At 43.2% G+C, this 11,994-nt stretch overlaps 1 protein-coding gene across 3 annotated transcripts; it reads right to left on the bottom strand.

Moving 5' to 3' along the window:
• Positions 1 to 1,177: 1,177 nt before the first annotated feature.
• On the bottom strand, positions 1,178 to 11,055 carry LOC120107681 (nucleolar protein 56-like). Of its 3 annotated transcripts, none has more exons than XM_039121052.1 (6): positions 10,624 to 11,055; positions 10,424 to 10,536; positions 2,058 to 2,153; positions 1,867 to 1,952; positions 1,529 to 1,637; positions 1,178 to 1,439 (listed from the first exon to the last, which is right to left on the bottom strand). In XM_039121052.1, exons 1-4 carry the CDS (start codon positions 10,826 to 10,828, stop codon positions 1,875 to 1,877), a joined length of 492 nt encoding a protein of 163 aa, XP_038976980.1. In that variant the 5' UTR covers positions 10,829 to 11,055; the 3' UTR covers positions 1,178 to 1,439; positions 1,529 to 1,637; positions 1,867 to 1,874. The 3 variants fall into 3 exon arrangements, with proteins under 3 accessions (XP_038976980.1, XP_038976979.1, XP_038976981.1); XM_039121051.1 differs by having other exon boundaries at positions 1,533 to 1,637; XM_039121053.1 differs by having other exon boundaries at positions 1,533 to 1,600.
• Between the last annotated feature and the right edge of the window lie 939 nt (positions 11,056 to 11,994).

Below are 11,994 nucleotides of genomic sequence, written 5' to 3'. Positions count from 1 at the left end.
ATGCCCTCGATACCCCCATCGCCCCTATGTACAGTACCGTAGAACTCCCTAACTAGGCCAGGGTATGTGGGGAGATCTAGGGAACAAAAATACTCTAAGCCCTGGGCCCGCAGTCTCTCTCCTATAGTAAAGCCCTCCCGGGAGAGATAGTCGAAATCGACGTATCTCCCGGTGGAGACCGCCTTCCCGGCGCACGGCCTCGAGGGAACCTCCCTCAGCGGGGAACGAGCCGGAGGTTGTGGCCTCGCGGGATCGTTCCGAGCCTTGGAACGCCGCTCGGCACCGGTCGCGGGTTGGGGTCTCTTCCGGACAACGGCTTTACGAGGCATTTTGACTTAGGGAAGAGGAAGGAACCTAAAGAAGCGAGGAAGATGGACGGAAAAAACCTTAAGGTCGGCCGGAGACGCTCTAGGAGTCGGCTCTAGGGCTTGTGAACAGTGGCGGCGGTGAATAGAAGTGTTGAGTAAACGATGAAGTTAGGGTTAAAAAATCGGATCCCGACTGCGAGTCGACTCCACTGAGTCGCGAGTCGACTCGACCTCAAGTCGACTCCAAAATATGCGCGAGTCGACTCTCCTTATGCGCCTATTGACCTCGAGTCGACTCCCGACTGTATGCGAGTCGACTCCCCCTCTGCTACCATCGATCTCGAGTCGACTCCCGTCACTACAAGAAAATACATATTCAGCGACTAAGATTCTAGTCGCCGAATAACCATATTTGGTCGCCGAAACCTTTTCGCGACTAGCATACCCTTCGTCGCCGAACCCTAGTCACTGAAAGGTTTTGGCGACCAATATTGTGTGGTCACCTAAGGTACACCAACAACGACCAACATTTGGTTGCCGAAGAAAATTATCAGCGACAAAATCTGTTGTCGCTCATTTCAACACCGACCAAATAGTTGGTCGTGGAAGGTTTGTCTTCCGCTACCAAAAAAATGGTCACTGAATGTCTATCTTCCCCCACTAATAGTTTGGTCGCAGAATGTATTTGAATGCATTGGCAACAAACATTTTTTAGTGGCAGAAAGTATTAACCTGTATTTAATTAACAATTCAAATTATAAGCTTAATATTTATTTTTGGGCTCGTTCCAAATTCTGTACAACCAACACAGCCTATCCAATATCCATATTGCACAATACATTTTCTCATCCAAATAGAAGTATACATAATGTTGGAGAATCCATAATCATTCATTATAAATATCATCATCTATAAGTCTAAAGTCAAGCATACCTATTAACCATACATCACAATGTTTCATCCATACCATATGTTAAGGTGATAATCATCACCAAACACATTAAAATGTAAATTAAAAATTCCAAAAATATCTGATCTTGCTATTCATCCAAGTGCCTGCCTATACATCTCCTCTGATGTTAATTGCACACCAGATTGGGAAGATTCTTCTCGCAAGCTCAACATCTTTGACTGTCCATGCAAAGGTAACAACAGAATTAAATGTATATAACCTTACAAAAGCAGAAACTGATTTAAATAATTATTGAGATTTTAGATACCTACATGTTTCACGGCGCAAATAGGATCAATTCACTCTTTGTTCTTCTTGGTATGAGTTTTCTTATAGAATTCTGAAAATTCAAGATTTTCAGAACTATTAAACTCCAGCTGCAAAGTGTAATTTAGATTAGCATATAGCCACTACAAAATAAGAAAACTAGAATAACTGTCAGATCTACTTGCATAAAAGGATTCCAAAAATATACTTGCAGCAAACTAGAATAAAAAATCTACTTGCAGCAAATTGTCTATCTTACAATAGCCAAAACTATCCCATAGACTGTTTCACAGGCAGTTCACTAAAAATATAACCAGTACATACTCAAAAACATATTACCGGTATAGTCATTGTTGTAACAAATGACCGAGATCCTGAACAATAATTGTACTCAAACCCAGCTGAGCCTTCTCCAAGTCTGATGGCTATAACCACAAGACAAAATAAACAGAACAACATCATCTTTACATGAAAACCCAGTATAACTTATAGCAGATATAAACTACTCAATCAGGTGACAAAAATCCAACCTTTAAGTCTTTAATGAACCTATCAAAGTGCAACCTGACACCATGAAGGAGCTCGAGAACAAACTCATTGCTCTGGCAAGGAATCTTGGTCACTTCCTGTAATAACCCCAAAATTTTTTTTTTATATATAAAAGGGGATAGAATAGTCCTTTAAAATTGATATAAGGGGTAAAATTGGAAGGAATCAAAAGTTAATGGCATAATAGTAGATGCGTTGAAGTGTTAGGGGCAAAATGGGAAGGAATCAAAAGATAATGGCATAATTGCAGATATATCGAAGTGTTAGGGGCAAAATGGAAATTTAATAATATTAAACAAAGGGTGAATAGTGTTTTGATGTGATTTAATTAGGGGGTTTGTGTGGCTTTTGGATGGAAACCGAGAGAGAGTCACTGGGGAGTCTCAGACGGACAGAGAGGAAGAAAAAGAAGGAGAGGAAAGGAAAGGAAGAAAGGAAGAGGAAAGGAAGAGAGGAAGAGGAAGGAGATCCCGGTTGCAGTTCTAGCTGAAGGGAAAAACGTAGATCTCCTTCCCCTCTACGCAAGGACCTCGATTTCCAAAAAGAAAAAGGTAAATATCAATCCCTATCTAGTCTTTTGATGACATTAGGCTATACAAAGGGTGGATATAGTCTAGAGGGGTCGGATAAGGGTTGTAGAGGCGGTTAAAAGAGGAAGAATCGGATTTTGACAAATTTTTCCGGCACTACGGAAAAACTGTGCCGAAGTCCCAACTTCGGCAAATTATTTAGGGGGTCAAACGGCCTCCGATGATGATGCATGTTATCTCTTTGGAATCCTCTATGAGTGTAGAATGTTAGGTAAAAATTTCATCAAATTTGGAGTCTGAAAAGTGGATCAAACCTGGGATGAAGTAACCGGCTGTCGGTCCGGGTTACTGTTCATCCGGGTGGAAAATAGGGGATTTCATGCTATAATAGGGTATTAAGCCTAGATCAAGCTAAAAGGGACCTTGTACTCATGCAAGGGAGTCCCTAATACACATAAATGGTGAGTTAATTAATTAAAAAGAAAAAGAAGAAAGAAAAGAAAAGATTTAGGGAACAGGGGAGTTGAATCAATTAAAGTTCCCTATATTATAATTGGCACGTAGATTATAGCCCTTGATACAAAACTAAATATATTGTAAATGCATGTATCAGTTGGGCAAGAAGCTAGGGAACAAGAGGAAGAAGTTCCCCACTGCCAGCTGTAGATTTTTGGAGGCGTATCAGGGCTGTGCCAGATTGACAGGTGAGTGGGAGTCATGTACTTTGCACCATGAGCATCCTTAATTCATTTTCATGAATGTCGCCAAGTGTGAATTGATTCCACTTGAGCATATTGATTGATATTGTAGTAGATTCCTCTATAATCTTGATTCTCCATACTTGATTATTCTGTACATGCATTTGAGGGAACATTGAGAGGAATTACGAGGGGTTGATGAGTAATTAAATTGATTCCGAATTGTGAAATGATTTCTTTTGTAAATTGATTTCATTTCCTCTATTTTAAAGACTTGTGAGTCGTAGCTTGATTATACTCCTTTATGAGTAATTAAATTGGATCTGAATTGTGAAATGACTTCTTTTGTAAATTGATTTCATTTCCTCTATTTCAAAGACTTGTAGAGCCCTTCTCATGGTATATTGAGTTGCATTGTACTCCCGTGATTCCTCACTCCCAACCCTGATGTTAGTTATAATTGGATCGTGGCCGAGTGAGTGGTAGTCTTGATTATGCTCCTTTTTAGTAGAGTATTGGGAGGGTGCATTATGGCATTTATGCATGGCTTGGCAGTATTTGCAGGACACCTATAGTCGATGGGGTTGAACATCGGCCTTTGTGCACATAGTAGCCTTCTGGGTGGGCGGAGCCCAGTCCCTTCCTGGGGGGGATACGGCCCTAGGCGTAGGATCAGCCGGTCCTACGACTTATATTCTGCTTGCCGCCGGGCATAGTAAGACCCCGCGAGGTGCAGTATGGCTTTCCGCGGATGTAGAATTCCCGCGAGGTGCCGTTTAGTATGTAGATGTGAGATGGATTTCTGTTCTGGATACTAGCCGGCATTTACATGATTAGTGTGGTGTCTTATCCTGTATATGCATGTGACAGTAGGGAGTTGTTGCTGGTTCGCCTGGGGCGTAAAACCCACCTCCTGACAGCTGTCTAGTGATGATTTCAGCATATTGACACCTGATTTGTATGTTCCAGCATTATGATCTGTTGAGCATATTCATGAGTAGCATATATGTTTACTTGATTATTCCATATATGCTTCAGATGAGTTGATATTGATTGTGGTGATATTGATGACTTACTCCATATTCTCTATGTTGAGTTCATGTTCATCTTGTTATTGATCTTGAGATTTCATCTCGAGCCATGATTATATTCTGTCTCATGTGCATAGTACTCTCTACTCCACTCACTGAGTATTTATATACTCACTCCCCAGTTTGATGTTTTTGATTGCAGGAAAGGTATTGTATAGAGAGGAGCAGGATTAGTGGTTGCCTGCTAGCTGTGCCGCTCCATAGTATAGTATAGTATAATGTAGATAGAGGTTTATTCCCTTTTGGTGTATTATAAACCTTCTGTTGTATTTAGTGTATAGTTACAGTCATAGATCCTGTTGTGGATATGGGTTTGACCATGGATAGAATGGGAACCAGATTTTTATACAGTTGAGTTATATGCCTGTGATGATGTATTGATATATATTGTCCAGGTTCGTTATGTGACAGGTTATGTGATTGCTGCTCTGACAGGTAGCGTTGTTGTATGTAATGAGATAATCCTGACAGGTCACCATAGGAAAGGTGATCATTTTGTGCATGCATCATGCCAAAATTTTCAGAATTTATTGATGATTGATAGGTAGTAAGGTTCTACGTGGTGGCTGGTGGCCTTATGCCTACCCGCACCCTAGGACCGTCGCGGCGGCCCGCCGGGAACGGGGCGGGGGTCGTGACAAAGCTTGGTATCAGAGCAAAGGTTAAGAAGAGTCCTGTCAGAGCAATAGGGTGAGTCAGGATTAAGTATAGGATTATACTATGGAGCATAAGGTTTTTCTGTATGTTAATTTATGAGTCATTTACAATTCAGTAAAATATATTATGACTCAGTGTGTAACGACTGCCCTCTCTTTTTAACTCTTTTAGAGACATATAAAAAATACCTCCAAGGAGAGGATCTGCTCGTCCTGGAAGGAGGATGGAGCCAGATATAGCATTGGATGCGGGTTCCGCACATGTCGAGCCCCAAAGAGAAAAATCTCCTCCTGCTGATAGACGGAGGGTTGATGATCAAGGAGAGATAGGAAGTAGAGATGCATTAATGGAACAGTTACTGGCAGAGAATCAGGCTCTGAGGGAGCAGATTGCTCGGGGAAAACCTCCTGCCCCGTCAGTAGTATCTATCCCACCTCCTGTACCCGTGCCAAGAAGTTTGGCCAGGCGGGCTCTAGATGATGAGGGGATTACTGTACAGGAGTTTCTGAGGCTTAGAACCCCGGAGTTTAAGGGGGAAGAAGGTGAAGATCCTCAGAGATTTCTGGAGGAGACTGAAAAGATGATACGGAGACTGCCCTGTTCTGATGCAAGAGCTATAGAACTTGTAGGGCTTACAATGAAGGAAGATGCCTGGGACTGGTACCAGAGACAAGTGGAGGACAGATTGTACAGTAGGAATCCTCCAACCTGGGAAGAGTTCAGGCAAGCAGTGATGGATGAGTTCTTGTCTCCGGCTGAGAGGGAGAATCGGGCTCTTCAGTTTGAGAGGCTGAAGCAGATGCCCGAAATGAGCGTATCTGAGTACGCTCGTGAGTTCACTAGATTGGGGAAGTATGCTCCTTACATCATCCCCACTGAAGCTGCCAGGATAGAAAGATTCAGGCGGGGTCTGATTTCCCCGCTTTATAATGCAGTACTGGCAGTAGAGGTCCCCACCTTGTCTAGGCTAATTGATAAAGCAAAACAGTGGGAGATCAGAAACAAAGAGGAAAGAGCTGAAAGAGAATAGAGAAAAATGAGTATGGGGAAAGGGCAAAGCAGTAGAAATAGATCTGAGGGAGTAGATCTCTCGGAGGGCCCGACGGAGCAGTCTGTACGCTCAGCTCCACCTGCCCCACGTAAGAGGAAATGGAGGGAAAGAGGTCAATCACAAGATACTTTTCTGCCATCAGTACCTCGTCCTCCAGTCACTATGGCCAGAACTGAATCTAGGTTCCAATCATGGCTAGTATGTAGCATATGTGGGAAGCAGCACCCTGGCAGATGCAGAATGGGTCAGGGAGTGTGCTACAGATGTGGACAGCCGGGTCATTTTGTCAGAGAATGCCCGCAGGGTGCCACCCAGCAGTTTGTGCCTTTGGCATCCTATCCTTCTGTGCAGATGGACAGGCCTAGTAGTAGGGAGCCTGTAGGCAGAGGTAGAGGTCAGACACCAGCGTCACAGCAGAGTGTTGGACCATCTCAGCTGTTAGCTCCAGCAGGCAAAGGGCAAGGAAGGGTGTTCACGGTAAATCCACAGGAGGCACAGGCATCAAATGCAGCTGTGACAGGTATGCTCCTCATTGATAAGATTAAAGCTAGAGTGTTATTTGATTCTGGAGCTACCCATTCATTTGTGTCCCCTTATTTTGCTAAAAAGTTAGCTAAGGATAAGATATTGATGCATATTCCCTTAGTTATTAGCACACCTGTAGGGGATAGTATAGAAGTGAGATATGTGTATCCTACCTGTGTGGTAGAGGTAGAAGGTAAGACACTCCCAGTCGATTTGATTGAGTTGGCAGTGTTAGACTTTGATGTCATACTGGGCATGGATTGGTTATCAGACAATCGTGCCACCATTAACTGCCAAGAAAAGAGTGTTATTTTCAGACCTTTAGATAAGGGGAAATTTACATATCAAGGGGACAGGAGTGAGATCCCAATGAATTTGGTGTCTGCAGTAAAAGCAAAGAGGCTGCTGAGAAAGGGGTGTCAAAGCTATCTAGCTTATGTGATGGACACCCAGGTAGAGTCTGTGGATCTGCAGCAGATTCCAGTTGTTAGGGAGTATCCTGATGTATTTCCAGGAGAATTACCAGGATTCCCACTTGATAGAGAAATTGAGTTCAGTATTGAACTTCTTCCTGGTACAAACCCTATATCGATTGCTCCCTATCGTATGGCACCTACAGAGCTGAGGGAGTTGAAGGTCCAGTTGCAGGATCTGCTAGACAAGGGGTTTGTTAGGCCCAGTACATCACCATGGGGTGCCCCAGTTCTGTTTGTGAAGAAGAAGGATGGGAAGCTGAGAAATAAGAAAATATGTATGGTAAAGGTCCAATGGCACCGGCACAATGTTGAAGAATGCACTTGGGAGTCGGAGCAAAGTATGAAGAGCAAATACCCTCACCTCTTTGAGTAATCAGGTAATTTACTCTTTTAAACTCGAGGACGAATTTTATATAAGGAGGGGAGGATGTAATAACCCCAAAATTTTTTTTTTTTATATAAAAGGGGATAGAATAGTCCTTTAAAATTGATATAAGGGGTAAAATTGGAAGGAATCAAAAGTTAATGGCATAATAGTAGATGCGTTGAAGTGTTAGGGGCAAAATGGGAAGGAATCAAAAGATAATGGCATAATTGCAGATATATCGAAGTGTTAGGGGCAAAATGGAAATTTAATAATATTAAACAAAGGGTGAATAGTGTTTTGATGTGATTTAATTAGGGGGTTTGTGTGGCTTTTGGATGGAAACCGAGAGAGAGTCACTGGGGAGTCTCAGACGGACAGAGAGGAAGAAAAAGAAGGAGAGGAAAGGAAAGGAAGAAAGGAAGAGGAAAGGAAAGGAAGAAAGGAAGAGGAAGGAGATCCCGGTTGCACTTCTAGCTGAAGGGAAAAACGTAGATCTCCTTCCCCTCTACGCAAGGACCTCGATTTCCAAAAAGAAAAAGGTAAATATCAATCCCTATCTAGTCTTTTGATGACATTAGGCTATACAAAGGGTGGATATAGTCTAGAGGGGTCGGATAAGGGTTGTAGAGGCGGTTAAAAGAGGAAGAATCGGATTTTGACAAATTTTTCCGGCACTACGGAAAAACTGTGCCGAAGTCCCAACTTCGGCAAATTATTTAGGAGGTCAAACGGCCTCCGATGATGATGCATGTTATCTCTTTGGAATCCTCTATGAGTGTAGAATGTTAGGTAAAAATTTCATCAAATTTGGAGTCTGAAAAGTGGATCAAACCTGGGATGAAGTAACCGGCTGTCGGTCCGGGTTACTGTTCATCCGGGTGGAAAATAGGGGATTTCATGCTATAATAGGGTATTAAGCCTAGATCAAGCTAAAAGGGACCTTGTACTCATGCAAGGGAGTCCCTAATACACATAAATGGTGAGTTAATTAATTAAAAAGAAAAAGAAGAAAGAAAAGAAAAGATTTAGGGAACAGGGGAGTTGAATCAATTAAAGTTCCCTATATTATAATTGGCACGTAGATTATAGCCCTTGGTACAAAACTAAATATATTGTAAATGCATGTATCAGTTGGGCAAGAAGCTAGGGAACAAGAGGAAGAAGTTCCCCACTGCCAGCTGTAGATTTTTGGAGGCGTATCAGGGCTGTGCCAGATTGACAGGTGAGTGGGAGTCATGTACTTTGCACCATGAGCATCCTTAATTCATTTTCATGAATGTCGCCAAGTGTGAATTGATTCCACTTGAGCATATTGATTGATATTGTAGTAGATTCCTCTATAATCTTGATTCTCCATGCTTGATTATTCTGTACATGCATTTGAGGGAACATTGAGAGGAATTACGAGGGGTTGATGAGTAATTAAATTGATTCCGAATTGTGAAATGATTTCTTTTGTAAATTGATTTCATTTCCTCTATTTTAAAGACTTGTGAGTCGTAGCTTGATTATACTCCTTTATGAGTAATTAAATTGGATCTGAATTGTGAAATGACTTCTTTTGTAAATTGATTTCATTTCCTCTATTTCAAAGACTTGTAGAGCCCTTCTCATGGTATATTGAGTTGCATTGTACTCCCGTGATTCCTCACTCCCAACCCTGATGTTAGTTATAATTGGATCGTGGCCGAGTGAGTGGTAGTCTTGATTATGCTCCTTTTTAGTAGAGTATTGGGAGGGTGCATTATGGCATTTATGCATGGCTTGGCAGTATTTGCAGGACACCTATAGTCGATGGGGTTGAACATCGGCCTTTGTGCACATAGTAGCCTTCTGGGTGGGCGGAGCCCAGTCCCTTCCTAGGGGGGGATACGGCCCTAGGCGTAGGATCGGCCGGTCCTACGACTTATATTCTGCTTGCCGCCGGGCATAGTAAGACCCCGCGAGGTGCAGTATGGCTTTCCGCGGATGTAGAATTCCCGCGAGGTGCCGTTTAGTATGTAGATGTGAGATGGATTTCTGTTCTGGATACTAGCCGGCATTTACATGATTAGTGTGGTGTCTTATCCTGCATATGCATGTGACAGTAGGGAGTTGTTGCTGGTTCGCCTGGGGCGTAAAACCCACCTCCTGACAGCTGTCTAGTGATGATTTCAGCATATTGACACCTGATTTGTATGTTCCAGCATTATGATCTGTTGAGCATATTCATGAGTAGCATATATGTTTACTTGATTATTCCATATATGCTTCAGATGAGTTGATATTGATTGTGGTGATATTGATGACTTACTCCATATTCTCTATGTTGAGTTCATGTTCATCTTGTTATTGATCTTGAGATTTCATCTCGAGCCATGATTATATTCTGTCTCATGTGCATAGTACTCTCTACTCCACTCACTGAGTATTTATATACTCACTCCCCAGTTTGATGTTTTTGATTGCAGGAAAGGTATTGTATAGAGAGGAGCAGGATTAGTGGTTGCCTGCTAGCTGTGCCGCTCCATAGTATAGTATAGTATAATGTAGATAGAGGTTTATTCCCTTTTGGTGTATTATAAACCTTCTGTTGTATTTAGTGTATAGTTACAGTCATAGATCCTGTTGTGGATATGGGTTTGACCATGGATAGAATGGGAACCAGATTTTTATACAGTTGAGTTATATGCCTGTGATGATGTATTGATATATATTGTCCAGGTTCGTTATGTGACAGGTTATGTGATTGCTGCTCTGACAGGTAGCGTTGTTGTATGTAATGAGATAATCCTGACAGGTCACCATAGGAAAGGTGATCATTTTGTGCATGCATCATGCCAAAATTTTCAGAATTTATTGATGATTGATAGGTAGTAGGGTTCTACGTGGTGGCTGGTGGCCTTATGCCTACCCGCACCCTAGGACCGTCGCGGCGGCCCGCCGGGAACGGGGCGGGGGTCGTGACACTTCCTGAGACCCAACCTTGGGCTCTGCAACGCCGAGGCTGAACTTAGCCTTCTTCCCCTCTTTTGGTTTCAGAAGGTTGATTTCCAAGAAGTTCCTCAACGCATCGGTCATGAGCCCTAGAAGCCCGCAACAAAATCGAATAAATTTAACTTCGAACCCCAAATGGGCAGCAGATGGGGGGGAAGGTAGGGTTCGGAGCTCACCTTCGGAGATGGCGCTGCATTGGTTCAGGGCATCGAGGGCGGAGGAGAAAGGGTGGAAGGCGACGAGCTTGACCACCTTGCCAAAGCGCGTGAGGTCGAGGACCGAGTTCCGGATGGCCTCGGTGTTCTGGCCGATCTCGTCGAGGCCGTACGCGTGGAAGAGGGTGTAGCCGGAGGCGGATTCAAAGAGGAGGTAGAGTGCCATCGCCCGACGGAGCGAGGCTTTGACGAGGAGAAGGTTGGAATTCTAGGGTTTCTCCTCCCTCTCCCCTCTAGTTTTCAGCTAGGGTTTTGGAGGCGCGAGGAAGGAGAAGTGGAGGTAGGGTTTTGAGGAGAAAGGGGAAGGGAGCTAGGTTTTTACGGGCCTCAGTTCTCCTCCCAGTTTCCCGCCAGGAATCTTTAACTCGATCAAGAAGGGGGTTGGGGGGAAGGGCGGGGTTTGGGGGGGGGGGGGGGGGGGGGGGGGGGGGCAGGGTTTGGGGGGGGGGGTGGAGCGGCTCGTGAAACCGCTTCGTCGTGCAGGGGGTTTGGGATTTTTGTCGAAAATCGGAAAGGAAAGGCCAGCGGGCGTCCCACACAAGCACGTGGCGTCCACCAACACTAACCCTAGCACCCCACCCCACCCCACCCCTTCTTTTTTTTCTTCTTCTTTTTACCTATTTTTCTTTATGGCAGTTTGTCGTGTTCACATTTTTGCAAAGCAAAAAATGCATAGGCTTTTTCTAGACATAAGCATTCCATGGGCGTTGATTCCGTTAAAATATAGGAATTATGATTAGAAACAATCTTGCTGTGTTTTGTGATTTGGGGGGGGGGGGGATGGTGTTTTGTGATTTGGGTGGGGCGGGACACTTTGTTCCATTTTGAAATTCTCACTTTTTACTTTTTTTAATTTATAATTACTCAAAAATAATATTTTTAATATTTTTAGAATTAGAAATTAAATTTGGTGACGGAAATTTCTGTCAATAATCCGTCACTACCAAAAATAATCTTTTAAAAATTTATAAACACTTGGATTACAATTTTTGTGACGGCTGAATTTGTCACTGTCTGGTTGCAATTTTGGTTACCAGTTTTGTGACAGATACCCCGTCACTACGATGCAGACTAAGTTTTAGGGTCCATCCTACCCGCACATTCTGTGACCGGTCTGTCATTAATCTGTCACTAAGTTCATACTACGATGACCAAATTCCTATCTGTCACTACTCCGTCACAAATAGTGACTGATAACGGGCCGTCACTAGTTTTCCGTCACTATATGCTTGTTTTCTGGTAGTGTGTTAAACGGCACCGTTTGAAAATAAACCGTTCTTTTTTTTGAACTTAGAAATTAGCATCTTACAGGGGCTAGTACAACATCGTTCG

Source organism: Phoenix dactylifera, unplaced genomic scaffold (assembly GCF_009389715.1).
Source record: "Phoenix dactylifera cultivar Barhee BC4 unplaced genomic scaffold, palm_55x_up_171113_PBpolish2nd_filt_p 000957F, whole genome shotgun sequence".
In the NCBI taxonomy this organism is placed as follows: domain Eukaryota; kingdom Viridiplantae; phylum Streptophyta; class Magnoliopsida; order Arecales; family Arecaceae; genus Phoenix; species Phoenix dactylifera.
This window is presented reverse-complemented; position numbering and strand designations above follow the sequence as displayed.